This window comes from Fusarium verticillioides, chromosome 5, assembly GCF_000149555.1.
Source record: "Fusarium verticillioides 7600 chromosome 5, whole genome shotgun sequence".
NCBI classification, from domain to species: Eukaryota; Fungi; Ascomycota; class Sordariomycetes; order Hypocreales; family Nectriaceae; genus Fusarium; species Fusarium verticillioides.
The window spans coordinates 2,477,497-2,492,465 of record NC_031679.1 but is presented as its reverse complement, the minus strand read 5'-3'; the positions used below and the strand labels follow the sequence as shown (position 1 = coordinate 2,492,465).

The 14,969-nt window shown below is 48.7% G+C and overlaps 6 protein-coding genes across 9 annotated transcripts; 3 read left to right on the top strand and 3 right to left on the bottom strand.

Annotated features, from left to right (window-relative positions):
- Positions 1-247: 247 nt before the first annotated feature.
- On the bottom strand, positions 248-674 carry FVEG_15102 (hypothetical protein; the record flags this gene model as incomplete). The annotated part of the gene is made up of 2 exons (XM_018904194.1): positions 248-349; positions 390-674. 2 exons carry the CDS (start codon positions 672-674, stop codon positions 248-250), a joined length of 387 nt encoding a protein of 128 aa, XP_018746235.1.
- Positions 675-2,322: 1,648 nt separating this feature from the next.
- FVEG_15103 (hypothetical protein) lies at positions 2,323-2,733 on the bottom strand (the record flags this gene model as incomplete). The annotated part of the gene is made up of 1 exon (XM_018904195.1): positions 2,323-2,733. One exon carries the CDS (start codon positions 2,731-2,733, stop codon positions 2,323-2,325), a length of 411 nt encoding a protein of 136 aa, XP_018746236.1.
- Positions 2,734-2,897: 164 nt separating this feature from the next.
- On the top strand, positions 2,898-4,081 carry FVEG_02616 (hypothetical protein). Of its 2 annotated transcripts, XM_018889991.1 has the most exons (3): positions 2,916-3,158; positions 3,221-3,953; positions 4,007-4,081. In XM_018889991.1, exons 1-2 carry the CDS (start codon positions 3,023-3,025, stop codon positions 3,742-3,744), a joined length of 660 nt encoding a protein of 219 aa, XP_018746238.1. In that variant the 5' UTR covers positions 2,916-3,022; the 3' UTR covers positions 3,745-3,953; positions 4,007-4,081. The 2 variants fall into 2 exon arrangements, with proteins under 2 accessions (XP_018746237.1, XP_018746238.1); XM_018889990.1 differs by having other exon boundaries at positions 2,898-3,158; positions 3,221-4,081.
- On the bottom strand, positions 3,917-8,182 carry FVEG_02618 (STE/STE7/MEK1 protein kinase). Of its 2 annotated transcripts, XM_018889994.1 has the most exons (5): positions 7,162-8,182; positions 6,951-7,108; positions 6,367-6,898; positions 4,049-6,315; positions 3,917-3,987 (listed from the first exon to the last, which is right to left on the bottom strand). In XM_018889994.1, exons 1-4 carry the CDS (start codon positions 7,441-7,443, stop codon positions 5,737-5,739), a joined length of 1,551 nt encoding a protein of 516 aa, XP_018746239.1. In that variant the 5' UTR covers positions 7,444-8,182; the 3' UTR covers positions 3,917-3,987; positions 4,049-5,736. The 2 variants fall into 2 exon arrangements, with proteins under 2 accessions (XP_018746239.1, XP_018746240.1); XM_018889995.1 differs by lacking the exon at positions 3,917-3,987 and having other exon boundaries at positions 4,012-6,315.
- On the top strand, positions 4,137-5,688 carry FVEG_02617 (hypothetical protein). Of its 2 annotated transcripts, XM_018889992.1 has the most exons (3): positions 4,137-4,494; positions 4,724-5,567; positions 5,657-5,688. In XM_018889992.1, exons 1-2 carry the CDS (start codon positions 4,358-4,360, stop codon positions 5,319-5,321), a joined length of 735 nt encoding a protein of 244 aa, XP_018746241.1. In that variant the 5' UTR covers positions 4,137-4,357; the 3' UTR covers positions 5,322-5,567; positions 5,657-5,688. The 2 variants fall into 2 exon arrangements, with proteins under 2 accessions (XP_018746241.1, XP_018746242.1); XM_018889993.1 differs by lacking the exon at positions 5,657-5,688 and having other exon boundaries at positions 4,724-5,592.
- A 1,002-nt stretch (positions 8,183-9,184) lies between the features above and the next one.
- On the top strand, positions 9,185-14,157 carry FVEG_02619 (transcription elongation factor SPT6). Its single transcript, XM_018889996.1, has 4 exons — positions 9,185-9,552; positions 9,609-9,797; positions 9,863-13,475; positions 13,536-14,157. The coding sequence occupies exons 1-4, from the start codon at positions 9,388-9,390 to the stop codon at positions 13,787-13,789; spliced, it is 4,221 nt and encodes a 1,406-aa protein (XP_018746243.1). The 5' UTR covers positions 9,185-9,387; the 3' UTR covers positions 13,790-14,157.
- The last annotated feature ends 812 nt before the right edge of the window (positions 14,158-14,969 follow it).

The following is a 14,969-nucleotide window of genomic DNA, read 5'->3' as shown; positions in this document are numbered from 1 at the left end:
CCCTGTACGCCCTCCTCCTTGGTGATTACGGAGATGATTGCGATCGATGCCAAGGTTGAGCCGACGTTAACAAGGGGGCTGTTGAGTCTCTGCTTTACCCAACCCACAAAGCCCAGTCCTCCTCCGATGCAGATAATGAGGATCAACACATGAGCAGCGGCAGTCAAGCCGAGTTGAGATCTCATGGCAATTGCAATTCCCATCGACAACATCGATATGACCTCCGCATAAAACACAGCAACGACCGCTATAACAGTTGCCTCAAGCATAGAGCCAACGGTTCGTGCTGGGTGAAAGTAAACGGTAATGGTAGCAGAGACATGCTTTCCATCTCTGTTGCCAAGAAAGGCTGTCAAGGGTGGGAAAAAAGTACCCATACTACCAAGTACGTAGGCAAGTGTACACTTGAGAACTCCATGGCCTTCTTCAGTATGTAGCCACAGCCATACCAAGATGAATGCAGTCTTGACGTTATGTGCAACAATGTGGACACGGTCACCAAAGGATTCAGCGGCCTCGAAGGATTGGTATTTCGGTTTCTTGTTGACATCGTCTGCAACTACTGCGTTGGTAGATGTACTTAACGAGAATTCTGACCTCGATCGTTCGCCGGTCCTGGGAATGATGAAGGTTCCGTTCTTCAATTTCTGCTCGAGCATCAGATATCTACCCATTCTCGCCGTCTTGCATGCAGAAAATTATAGAGCGAGTGATTTCGTACCGTTCGCTGGGAAGGCCGCTGTTTAGGCGGCCACGCCAGGTTGGATGAGCCTGTGGCGGAGCTCATGGTTGGTTGTTTTGATGGTACTCGTGTTTGGAGTGGTGAGATGATTGTGAGGCGCGCTTCATTCTCCTAGTCTTAGAGCTCCATAAGAACAGTGGCCCTGATCTCCAAAAGTCAGCTTCACAAGAAGAATAGGCTGACAAGGTGGTGATTTGCGATGTTTCTCCTCCTGGGTGTATAAAGTAGAAAGGTCAGGGACAGGTGCTGTGGGTGTAAAATCGAATATAATGAAAAGCAATGCAGCTTACGGAGTATTATAGTCTTGAAAATAAGGATGACGCTGAGCATGCATTCACCCCCCTTGGCAGCTAGTGTGGGGCTTCGATCAGCCATCGAGACGACCTTGTATTGGCTGAACCTCAAGGTAGTACATACCTACAAAACTACTAAACTTACTGGCGGGAGTAGTCTAGGTAATTATCAACTCAGGTACCTACCTACAGCTTCGAGAGAAATGAATGGTAGACGTTCCAAGCTCTTTCTTTGTTCAACATTCACAAAGTTTTTATAGTTCTGTACATAAGGTAGTATGACCACAATTTAGGACAATTTAGAGGTACGCTCTCGTGCTTTATCTCCACCAACTTTTCATATGAACAATAACGTGCGAATATTATCTATTCTATCATTAAGGCGTAGTCTAGATTTTTCCGCGACTTGCTCAACCATGGAAACATTCTTATAGAGATCTCTTAGCCTAAAGCCTAGTGGGGCTGTATGCACAATTGCCGGCTGCGCGCGTTGCTTAAACGTGCCCGGGCTGGCGGGACAAGCATCCATGAGATCTTGAGGGGAACAAGGGCCAAACAACTCCATCCAGCCACCCAAGCTCGTGGCTAAGCTGGGCACTAGATATAGCCGCAAGATCATCAGGAACGGGAAAATGGTTTTATTAGAGGCCTAGACTAGCACGCCCATGGCTGTAGCAGAAAGTAAGCAGACAAACCCGCAACATCACTATCGCTTGTGTGTTTTTTTGTTTCCTCGTGTAACTCGAAACTCAACCCTTTCGCAATGGCCATAGAGTTGGTCCCAGTCATTGATCCAATGAAATAGGCACGATCCGCATCCGCTCCTCGCACCGAAAACGTTCAACTCGACTAGTTGCAACGTCTCATCTGTCTCGTCGTAAAACACATCGAACGACAGTCCTTGCTTTAAAAGCAGCTGATCGAGCCCGTCATCTGGATCCCGATCATGTAGAATTGATTCGTGAATCGTTTGGATCCTCTCCCAGATTTGATCCACTACTATTGTCTGATCTTCGTACTCTTCACTGTCGAAGAACCATGGCTTGTGCCAGCAGTATTGACTAACTGCGGAGATGGCTCCGGTCTTGGGTGCACAGTAGACTCGGTATTCCCTTTCGCTCCCCATACGTTTATTGAATGGAAGAAAAGTCAAGTCGACAGTCGGACTCCCCCCCTTCAAGACTCTTTAACATTTCATTACGTGCTCGCTGTGATATGATCAAGCGAAGAATTATGTCCGTTGGGGAATGAAGAGACAGCCTACCCGGTACGGCTTGGCGACCATCTTTAGGTGAACAACGATCCAAGCGCATAAAGAGACCTTCGGCGGGGAAATCGAGAGACGATAGATGCGGGATGATGGATGTCTTCTTGGTATGCTCGGTTGTGCTCACCAGTGATAATCGAGGTGCCTGATGCTGCTACAAGGAGTCTGGCCTTTGCTCGTGTAAGTTTCACAACTTGTGCAGCTTTTGCATCGACGTTTCGTGTTTTGAGAACTAGGGCAAGCCATCGTGTGAAGGAGTAAGGTGCTTCTGACGGACGTGAAAGATGATTCGTGCTCTCATGTGTTGGAATCTCTTCAACGGTATGAAAGCAGGTGTTGAACTTGGTAGATGGTATATTCTGACAGTCTGATTCAACCTCTTCGTAGTTGGTTTGTGTGAGACGCATGTTTTCCGTTGCATTTCCACCCATAGTCGATTGATCCAAAAATGAAATGATCCTGCAGTGAAGGGTTTATTTATTTTAAGTTTGAAGGAAAATAGGTTCACTTGCGAGGTGAATTATAGACTCTGGTGTTACACCCACTACCCAACGGTAGGACGCCACTTCGACAAACCAACCCACAGAACAAATCTAGCGTTATGAGCAGACTTCACCTCATATCTAAAATTGACAGCCAGGTTTCCAACGTGCATTTCAGCAGACCTTGTATTAATATTCTTTTACTTGATTCATTCATCTGAAGCCCATCGTAAAGAACATGGATCTTCCTGAGCTCGACTTGCAAGGAGCACCTATCCGCAGTCCGGATTGTTGTTTAAGCCTTTCCTACAAATTATTCCGGAACCTAGTCAACGCAATCCCCAACACCACGCTTTCGTTGGACCATGCCAAACGTTCGAGAACCCCTTATTCAAGGCAAGGTGTTCTTGGCATATGACTGACTAATAGCTTCTAGGTGAAACGCCAACTGTCCTTTCGATTGGAAGCGGATCCGGGCTACTGGAAGCTCTTTTCCTTGATTATATAAACTCACATCGCCAACGCGGTAGCTTTGGTCATGCTATGGTTAGCATTGAAGGGGTTGAAGTCCAGCAACTTGGTATGAGAGAGCATGTCAACAGCTATCTTCCAGAACAAGCCATACACACTGTTCGTGGTAGTTGGGATGTCACTTCGAGGCTGCAGGATTCAGATGTGTCAGCCCTGATGTTCGTCTATCCACGTCAACCTGCGTTAATCTCGCAATATATAAAGGTCATCGCTGAGCAGGACCTAAAAGTCGAAGCCATTGTGTGGCTGGGGCCTATGGTCGACTGGGAGGTTTTTGAGCCTTGTTTCAACACCGGACATGAAAGCTGCCAATTTGTGGTTGTTGGGACGAAACATGGTAGTGAAGCTGGGCTTGACGAGTATGAGTCGATGGCAGTGGCGAGGAGAACGGACTGCAATTCTATGAAAGACGCTTATAAAGCCGGTTAATGAGAGGTACTTTAGCCAGCAGAGCTTTTGGGCAGAAGTTGAGGATGATAGCTACTACTCGTCATAATAGACGGACAGAAGAGAGTGGAAGAGGCGATATAGCACACCAAAGGTGCCTTTTAGTGTGCTATATCCATATCTCGATATGAAGAAATACAGTGGCTTGTTATTCATGCCTGCCTCAGTACCCAACTTAGTGTTGTTAAGCGGTTTGTTGCCCAAATGGTGCAATGGCATCTGTTGCTAATAAAGCATTAATTAGATACCCTATGCTTGTTCAGATGTGACTGGCATCTCTACCTACCTATCAATTGTGCTGCAATATAGGTATATGTATCCGAGACCTTCGGTAACTAGCTGGAGGTGTAAGTCTTGGAACAGGTAAGGTAACCTAAGAGACTCTTAGCCCCGAATTCTCTCTGTCCCCACCAAAACAAGAGCGTCATCTCTGAGCCAAAGCACTCATTACCATTGTCAACTACACTGATCTCATTTTCATCATCCATCAGAGAAAAGCACAAAGAGGGATATTCCAGTACCTCCATATAATTGCATACAGTTCTCCATAGCAACCTTCTTCTACCGTTCTTCAAGGTGCCTCAGGCTCAGTTCTATGCTACGCCGTTTGGTCTCGATCATGAATTCACCACATCCGAAACGATTCATACCATTGAAGAAGGGCAAGCATAGCTTTCCTGCCGACACCCCCAGACTTCGAGGAGTGGTCTTTGACATGGATGGTACCCTTTGGTAAGACCTGCACTCACAGTCTCACTCTACTCTTATTTTATGGCTCGGAGGTCTCCCGCACATGACCTTGACTCACATATCTTGTACAAACAAATGCTCGATGATATTCTTTGTTCCGCTATCCGATGTGGTTGAAACAAATAGAAGATGGTTCATCTTTGCATTTGTACTATTCTCAACATGTTAAGAGGAGTGGGCGCAACGAATACATCGCTAATCCAGTATATAGCGAACCTCAAACGTACATGTTCAAGGAAATGAGAGATGTTTTAGGAATTACAAAAACAACAGACATACTCGAGCACATCGATACTCTCCCTAAATCAGAACAAGGGACTGCTCTTGAGTCTATACGCAATATTGAGCGCGAAGCCATGAAGGCCCAGACCCCTCAACCAGGTCTGATGACTCTGATGGCGTACCTCGACGCCAATGCCATCCCCAAGGCGATATGCACCCGCAACTTTGATGTCCCTGTTCAAAACCTTATGGAGAAGTTTCTCGAAGGCTCTCGCTTTCATCCCATCGTGACGCGAGACTTCCGTCCACCCAAGCCTGACCCTGCGGGTATCCTGCACATCGCTAAGAATTGGGGCTTACACGGCGAATCTGGCGAGGGTGACGCCAGTGGTCTTATCATGGTGGGCGACTCTATCGACGACATGACCGCAGGCAGAAAGGCTGGCGCGGCTACTGTATTGCTCGTGAATGATGTGAATCGAGCATTGGCTGAACATGCCCATACTGATCTGGTCATTACTACGCTGGATGAGCTCGTTGATATCCTTGAACAAGGCTTTGTGGGGAGAGACGCCGGTCCGGAATAGCAAGAAGTCGACACGAGCCCTTGTCAGTTCCCAGATGTTAATCACAACTTGTCACCCCTTTCGCCGGATTTTGATCTCACGGTGCCAAATCAACCACGAATTGATTTAATTTAGGTTTCCTATATGGTCCCGGTTTCTGTACATGATTCTCCTCCACACTAGACACAGCAGGTAGACTCTCGGGTATCAAGATCAAGAGATCTTCGCCTCCTCAAATCTAAACCAGGTCCTTGGAATTTGAAGAAGGTATATGAAGTGATTTAAATGTGGTGATCTAGCCAGAGACCACCGCAGGTTTCAAAACAGTGCGCCGAGATATGCTAAATGATCTTCAGGGTTAAGCCGCTGTCCCAATATTTTCGGCAAGGTTGTCCCGGGAGATGCAGCTTCAGGGAACAATTCGAATAACATAGCCTTAAGATACATTGTATCCAGGGTTAGGTGGTAACCCAAACGCTGCCTGTCTGCGGTTCTCCCTTCGTAGCTCATCGGGAGTCTCTTTTCTAGGTGGCGGAGGGGGAAGAGGTCCGCCTGGCGGTGCTGGTCGAACAGGTAAGCTAAAGGTAGCAGCGTTCGCGCTCACAGGACCAGCACTGTCAGGATAACCTGAAACCTTGGGAATAGAATTCGTGGTGACAACTCTGGGTCCAAGTCCGGGGTGAGCCGAAGCTGGTGTGCGTGAAGAAGGGTATACGTTGCGAGGCGGTGATCGGCTCTGGCTAGAGCCATACTGATCACGAGGAGAGATAATACCAGCGCCGCCGATTGGGATCTCGCCAGAAGTGGGAGTGTGAGACCGTTCTTCGGGTTGGGCCGATGCCTGTGTCTGCTGGGACTGGGTGGGCGAGTCACTTGAGCGTAGAAGATCCTGGGTTGCAGGAGAGAGCTGAGGCGCTAGGTGGGATTTTCTATTGTCACGCTCCATCATACCGACAGCCCACTCTCTAAGATCAACTGGTGTACGCTTGGCGGCTTGTACAAAGTGGTCACGGTCCTGACAACATTAGAACGGGTCAAATCAAACAAGAGTGGAAATCTGTCTTACGAATAGCTCCTGGGGGGTTGGTCGACGTTCAGGCTCCTTGTAAAGACACTTCTGAATCATATCATCAAGAATGCTAGGGAAAGCATCGCTCTTTGGAAGCTTGGGGGCTGGTTCGTGGACAATCTGTTGAAGCAAATCCAGAATACCTGCGGGAGCGCAATCGCCATCTGAGAGTTGCTCACTGGCAGCAAAAGGAAATTTGCCAATAGCAAGTTCCATGATACTCAGACCAAAACTCCAGACATCTGACTTGACGGTATACTTCTCACCCTGAATTCTTTCGGGTGCCATGTAAGTGGAAGTTCCGACAAAGGTGTCAGCGATAGAATTGACAAGCTCGCCAGAAACACCGAAATCGCAAAGCTTGATCGAACCCCTCGAGTTAACGAGAATATTGGATGGCTTAATATCACGATGCATGATGTGGTGCTTTGTGTAGAGGTATGTCAGACCACCAAGAGTTGCTTCTGCAATTTTACCCAGAACATCGACTCGGACGGGGCCAAAAACTCTCGAGACTCGATCAAGGGAACTGGTCTTGTGTCAGCTATCATGCCGTGATGGGTGCGCCATATCGAACTGACCCCACATCCATATATTCCATACACATTATAACATCGTTATTTGGGGTCAAGAAAGCACCGTAGAATGTCACGATGTAGTCAGAGTGGCAGCCGTGCATAATCTGGAGTTCTCGAACGATTCGCTTCCGTATTTCTCGCTTGGCCTCCACATGAATAACCTGCGGAATATGTTAACAGGAAACCCTTTGATCCCGTGACAGAGAATACAGACCTTGCGAGCCATGACAGTTCCTGTTGTTAGGTGCTTCACTTTGCTGACCGTACCACCGTTACCAGATCCCAACTCCTTGAGAATTTCGAGATCCTCGGGTCTTAGGTCCAGTTTGTATTCAATACCGATCTCCAACTGTTCATCTTTACCTGCATCTTGGCTTCCGCTGTACTCATGATGGTTGGTTTCGGCGGTTGGTGGGGGTCGAGGGGCAGCCGCTTTGAGTGCAAGTCCTTTGACGTTCTTGCGCTTCATAGAGCGTGGAGCAAATGGGTCGGCCATTCTGGAGAGTAGAGCGCGAAATTTAGCTCGGTTGACGAAAGAGGCTCGGAAACTTGAAGGCTCGCTGGGTGCTGCAGAAGCCGAAGAATTAATCGGACTGGTCTTATCGTGTAGTTACTGACAACGGGTGGATGGCTTCCGATATTTAGAACAGAGGAGTCACCGCACCAGGCCGCAAAGAATATCGATACGGCCAAGCAGTCCTAAGAGCTGCTCGTGGTATCCAAGCTTGAATAGACGCAGTTCAGGTGAAGCGTCTTATCCTTGCCTGCCGTCGAGATGATGCGAGCGCTGGCAGACGTGGATTTCGGGCCGTAGCGAGAAGCCTTGATTCTATCGTTGAGAATCAAGGACGTCGATGGCGATGATAAAAAAAAAAAAAAAAAAAAAGGACAGCACAGAGGAATCTTTCGACCAGAGTCGATCGTGGTTTATCAGGGGCGTCTATGCAAAGCGTCGCTGAAGATTGCGATGGGGGATTTGTCCCGGTCTCTTTCACAGCTTCTGGCTGGTTAGGCGCGGACAGTGGAGGGCGGGGTCTAGCCGGCGACAACGTGACGGGAGTGGCTGGAGTTGCGCTCTGAGGGAGTTGGAGGCGCAACAAACCTCAAAAGAGAGGCAGAGCTGGGCGGTAAGACGAGATGGGTAAAGAGGGGAACGGGAGAATTTGGCGAGGGGATGTGATCACGACTTTTTAAAACCATGAAAGGGCGTAAGGAGTTACAGCAACGGCCTGTCGAATTTGAAATTATGTACCTGAAATCTAGTGGGCCATTCATTCGCCATAAGGGGACACCATGGAGTACAGACACGGAGGCCGGCATACATTGTTCATTAATACGGAGTAATTATTGTACGTCTCCCTACGAGGCGAGGCCTGAGCCTGAGTTCAACGTCCAGGAGGCGCCATGCCCTGTCTGTCTGGGTACCTTATGTAGGAACCTAGGCTAGGCTGGAACGGCTACTGGCCAAAAACTCGGAACTTGAGACACTTCACGCCTCGAGCTCCGTACAGTTATGGATTCATAATCATGATAAGATGGTGGTCGTCGCTTGTTGGTGATATTTAGTCCAGACTGATACAACATAATTCCCTACTCAACTCAGGTGTTCTGAAGCTGTAAACATCTCTCAAATGATTTAATTTATATCAGTCGCAATATCACTCGCCCTGGATAGGTACTATAGGAGTGCACAAAGCTCTAACATTGTATATAGTCTGCAGGTAGCATATCCGACACTGGTCATAGGCAAACCTTCAATATCTCACAAGGATTTGCAATGGTCTGATCTTAAGAATAGGAAAGTGCCCAACCCATGGCGATATTTGTAAAAGAGTTAAAAAGTGACCAAAACAGGGATGGGATAAAAAAGTAATCGAGGCATGAGAACAGACGATGGATCAGACACTGGGCGATTCAAACATGTTTAAACAACACTTGGGCCACTATGGATAGCCAGCACAGTACAGTTAGGGGTAAAGTTCGAATTGCATACATACAAACATGCCTGCATACCTAGTGGGTGGTCGAAGTACGTCAAAAGAAATATGAGAATGCTGTTAATGCTGTTAATGATCAAAAAGTTTGCAATCAATCGAGCTTCATCCGAGTTCCTTACCTGAGAAACGGAGTAGTAGATAGGAGTGGCGGTGGCTGGTCGGAAGCGGATTATCATGTCACCGCTTTTGCATCCTTGCCAGGCGCGACAAGGCTGCACGTGTAGCTCTGCAGCGCATCGCCAAAAAATCCTAAATACCTTATCCAAAGCTTTCCAACAAAAGCACACATAATAATTCCCTTTTCTTGTCATACTTTTTAAATCTGCAGCGAAAAGGCCCGGGACTTCAATCACTCGTTCTTTCGGAGTTTTCTCGAATCACCGACAACTTCAGCAGACAAAGAAAGCTTTGTTGCCTGCTTGGCAGCATCGCAACTCGCCAAGATGAGCAACAGTATGCGCGACTTGATATCCGGCGAGGCCGAACTTGATGACGAGGAAGAGGATGAGTCCTTTGATGAAGGTGGTGAGGAGCGCAGACGAAAGGCTGCTGTGGAAGACTCCAGTGAGGAGGAGGAAGACGATGACGATGAGGAAGAGGCTCGCAAGGTCCGTATTGTCATAAACTATGCGCAAAGACACGCTCCCTAACTCCTTAATCACAGGTCCGTGAAGGATTTATTGTTGATGAGGATGAGGACGAGGAAGAAGGCGGCGAATCAGATGGCGATGTGCGTCCCGTTCACAAACGAAAGCGAAAACATCGCGATCGTGAAGAGGAGGCACAGCTTGATGAAGAAGATCTGGATCTCATCGGCGAGCAATTCGGCGAGCGTCCCAAGCCCCAAACACAGGTAAGTTTTCCCTGGCGCTACTTGAACTACCATGACCTAGTAGCACCCCCTGACTTCGTCTTTAGTCCAAGTTCAAGCGCCTCAAGCGTGGCTACCGCGACGAAGAAAGGGGAAACCAACGCCGTGGCCTGGACGATATCTTCTCGGACGAAGATGAAGATGCAAGCGAGCAGCGACCTTACGGCAGATCGTACCGCCAAGCCGACGAATTCGACGATTTCATCGAAGAGGATTTCCCTGAAGACCCTGAGGAATTAGAACAACAACGAGAAGATGCGGAGGTTGCTCGCCCCAGAGATCGTGTCATTGGAAATATCGCCGATACTGGTAATCTCGATAAGGATGCCTTGGACGATATGGAGGCCATCTTCGGTAATGGCGAAGACTACGATTGGGCGCTGCAAATGGAAGAGGAGGAGGAAGATCGTGAAAGAGAGGAACAGGCCATTGAGCTGAAGGACGTATTCGAGCCATCGCAACTTAAAGAGAAGCTCTTGACCGACGAAGATAACGAGATTCGTTTCACCGACGAGCCCGAGCGATTTCAACTCGACCGGAAAACCTTCAAGACTCTTCAGCTTACTGCAGAGCAGTTTAAGGAGGAGGCAAGATGGATCACGAACCAGTTGTGGCCAAAGAAGGGTTTGGCGGCCGACCTCCAGATCCCATTCGGCAAAGCTGTTGGCAAGGTCCTCGAATTCTTCATTGTTGACGAAGTTGAGGTGCCTTACGTGTTCCAGCATCGTAAAGACTACCTACTTCACACCAGAAAGACACGGAATCCGAACCGTGATGATCCTGATGCGCCAGAGTACGTCATCAGCGCAGACAAGCTCTTGAATCAAGACGACCTTTGGAAGATCTTGGAATTGGACATAAAATTTCGTTCTTTTGTGGACAAGAGAAATGCTCTCGAGAAGACCTTTGAAAATCTCAAAGGATTGGCAATTTACGACACAATTGTGGAGGAGATGATTCCAGAGGCGACGACCATGGAAGAACTTCAAGATTTGCAAGACTATTTGCAGTTCCAGTACGGTCCACAGCTCAAGGACCTCGCTGCTATGGCTGGAAACCTCTCGTTAACAAAACGGCCAGGCTCAAAGTCAAATTTGCTTGAACGAGTGCGCCAAGGCAAGGCCTATAGCTTCGTCCGTGCTTATGGAATCTCAGCGGATCAGCTTGCCAAGAACGCCTTGCGACATGGAAAGAAGATCACTCCTGATGATGACGCTCAGTATCCCATGGACCTGGCTGACAGTTTGGTCGACGACAGCTTCGACACAGGCGATCAAGTTATTAACGCAGCTCGACAGATGTACTCTGAAGAATTGTTTGCAAGCCCAAGGATGCGTAAACATTTTCGAAATTCGTACTACCAAGCTGCTGAGATCAGCTGTCGGCGAACTGAGAAGGGGCTACGTAGAATCGATGATTCTCACCCGTACTATGAAATCAAGTATTTGCAAAACCAGGCCATTGCTGATCTAGTCCACCAACCAGAGCTTTTCCTGAAGATGATGAAGGCCGAGGAGGAAGGCCTTGTCACCATAAAGCTTGATATGCCAGCTCGATATGATTTCCGGAGACAACTTTATCAGGAGTTCGAGTCTGAGAATTTCAGTGACCGGGCCGAGCAGTGGCGTGAAGAACGCAAGAAAGTACTTGACCTTGCATATCCCAAACTCGAAAGGATTATTGCAAAAAACGTCAAAGAAGTCATTCGAACTTTCTGCCAAGATGAGGTGCTCAAGATGTGTCGAGAAGAATATGCAAAACGGCTCGATCAGGCGCCCTACAAACCAAAGGGCATGATACTGGGCACCACGCCTCGTGTCCTAGTTCTCTCCAATGGCATGGCCGACCCTGCCCGTGATCCCATCTGCTGGGCATGGGTTGAGGAAGATGGTCGTGTCATTGAGCAAGGAAAGCTTGGGAACCTAGCCAGAGATGAGCGCCAACGAGAAGAGTTCGAGGAACTTGTCAAGCGTCGCCGACCCGATGTGATTGGCGTTAGCGGTTGGTCTGCTGAGACGACTAAGCTGGTACGTGACCTGGAGAGCCTTGTCAACGAGAAGGGCCTTATGGGCCCTGAGTTTGAGGACCCAGACACCAATGACTATCGAACAGAGCCACTGGAAGTTGTGGTGGTCAATGATGAGGTCGCTCGTTTGTACAAGGACAGTCCTCGTGCACTTGCTGAGCACCCAAGTCTGAATCCTGTGACGAGGTACTGTGTTGCTCTGGCGCGATATATGCAGAACCCTATGAAGGAATATGCTGCTCTCGGCAAAGACGTTGCCTCCATTTCTTACCACCCTTGCCAAAACCTTCTCCCACCCGATAAACTAGCCAAATACCTCGACTCCGCCATGGTTGACATGGTCAACCTCTGCGGTGTTGATATCAACGAGGCCATGAACGATTCCTATACCGCCAACCTTCTTCCTTACGTGTCTGGATTGGGTCCCCGCAAGGCAACAAGTGTCATCAAGGCCATCAACGCGAATGGCGGTGCCGTGGGTACAAGGGATGAGCTTGTGGGTGATCCAGATAGTGGCAAGCTGCCTGTCGTTGGCCCCAGAGTTTGGAACAACTGCGCCAGCTTTCTGTTTATCGAATACGAGGCCACAAACCCTGCTTCGGACCCCCTAGACAACACACGAGTTCACCCTGAAGATTACGAGCTCGGACGGAAAATGGCTGCCGATGCTCTTGAGCTTGACGAAGAGGACGTCAAAGCCGAAACTGACGAGAATGGGCCCGGGGCGATCGTCCGCAAGCTGTTCAAGCAGGATGAACAAGACAAGGTCAACGAGCTCGTCCTGGAAGAGTATGCAGAGCAATTGGAGAGAAACTACAGCCAGCGCAAGCGAGCTACATTGGAAACAATCCGTGCCGAACTCCAGGCGCCCTATGAAGAACTTCGACGGAATTTTGCTCTCCTGTCGGCATCCGAGATCTTCACCATGTTTACTGGTGAGACCAAGCAGACTCTATGCGAAGGCATGATTGTACCCATCAATGTGCGGGTTGTGAAGGATGACTTCGCCATTGTTAAGCTCGACTGTGGTATCGAAGGCCGTATCGAGGGTCATGAAATCAACCATCGTTCGTCCATTAAGGATGCCCTGGCCTCCGGACAAACGACGCAGGCAAAGATTTTGGACATCAATTATAAAGACTTTATGGCTAAGCTGTCAATGCGGGATGAAACTCTACGTATTCCGTACAAGCGCCCGATCAACCTCGGCCGAGATGGGTGGGACTACGCCCTTGAAGCAGCAGATAAAGAGGAATTGCGAGAAAAGGACAAGACCACGGGACGAACCCAGCGCGTTGTCAAGCACCCCAATTTCAAACCGTTCAATGGCCTGCAAGCAGAAGAATATCTGGGTTCGCAACCCAACGGTGAGGTTATCATTCGACCGTCATCCAAGGGTAACGACCATCTGGCAGTGACCTGGAAGGTCGCGGATGGTGTTTACCAACACATTGACGTCCTTGAGATGCAGAAAGAAACAGAATTTTCGGTCGGCAAGCTGCTGCGCGTTGGCGGCAAATATACGTATACTGACCTGGACGAGATGATCGTGGAGCATGTGAAAGCCATGGCGCGTAAAGTTGAAGAACTGATGCGACACGATAAGTATCAGAACCGATCCCGGGGAGAGACGGGTAAGTTCCACACAGCCTGGTGCTCACAGACACAAGATATGATGCTAACGATAGATGTAGAAAAATGGCTCACGACGTACATCGACGCCAATCCCAACCGATCGGCTTACGCGTTCTGCATTGACACGAAGCATCCCGGATACTTTTGGTTGTGCTTCAAGGCCAGTAGGTCAGCCAGGGTGATTGCATTACCAGTGCGCGCAATTCCACAAGGGTTTGAGCTCAAAGGGTATCAATATCCTGACATGCGAGCGCTGTGCAACGGATTCAAGCTGCGTTATCAGAATGAGTTCTCCAAGATGGGTCACCGGTAGGAAAAGGGGGCCTATTCTTGTAATATGCATAGGTGATATGCTGAGAGGGGGAGGGAGAAATGTATTTGCTTGATTGCGCAGAATGAGCATTTTCTGGGACGAGGATGACGCTGCAGTGGTATCATTGAGGCGCAAGTCGACGATATTTCTTTATTAAATAAGCAAAGGGGTTTTATTAGATGCCGTCTCGATACGGCGAAGATAGGGGGACAGCAATCAAGAGAACCCAATTCGACGCATACTTAATTAGTCTCAATAGCTAGGCGACACAGCCATATGAGATAACATGGGCTTCAATGTTAACTGATAGTGAATGCTCTACCTAGTATAGGCATTGGATCCATGATAACCCCATTGCCGCGAGTGAGAGAAATCCTGGTGGAGTACCTAGGTACCCAGACAGGCTACTTGATAAAAGTGTCTTGCTTGGCCACGCCAACAAAGAGATAATAATATGTATACCTAGGAGTTTTCCTAGTGGTTGAAGGACACCTCGTTCCGGCTTATTCTCAAGGGCGGTACGAGGAGAAGACTCCCGCCCCCGTACACTTATGGACTTCTTGCGAACTTGACCATCCCTAGGCTACATAGTAAATGCCAGATTTATCTAGTATACATTCTTATAACCTTTCTCTCTCATATTGTTGGTACACAGAGCTGGTCATCGCTCCTTTGTCACCCCAGTGGTTCTTGATGGCCTGAGCTGTGAAGCTGGCCGTGTCTGGCGATACGGCAATAAGATGGAGCAGTGGGGAAGGTCACAAGACCTCAACCTAAGTCTTTGGCGGCGTTTCTAGAATCGAGAGGATCCTACTCAAGGTTTCCATTCGGGTCACGAAGCAGGCATGTCATGAGTAGCGAGCAATATGGATATCGAAGCCCTCAAGTATGCTGAAAACGGATCCAAGTCGCCGAAGAGTGTTGAGCAGGGGGCTCCGAATTCGCTCGGCGTCTGCGATTGGCGGATTTCGGTGATAGCTAAATATGTATCCAAAAGAGGCCGATAAGGAGGGGGTCATGTGCTCGTCAGCTTCATGTTGGCACTGAGTCAGTCCTTGTTAAGACCCATTGATCGCTGGGGGCTGAGTCGAGCAGACACGAGGTCGGGGCGGTATCGGAGATGGTAAAGTTAGACCTGGAATATCATCTCCCCTAGTTAAGCCTGATTTTTTGAGATTCA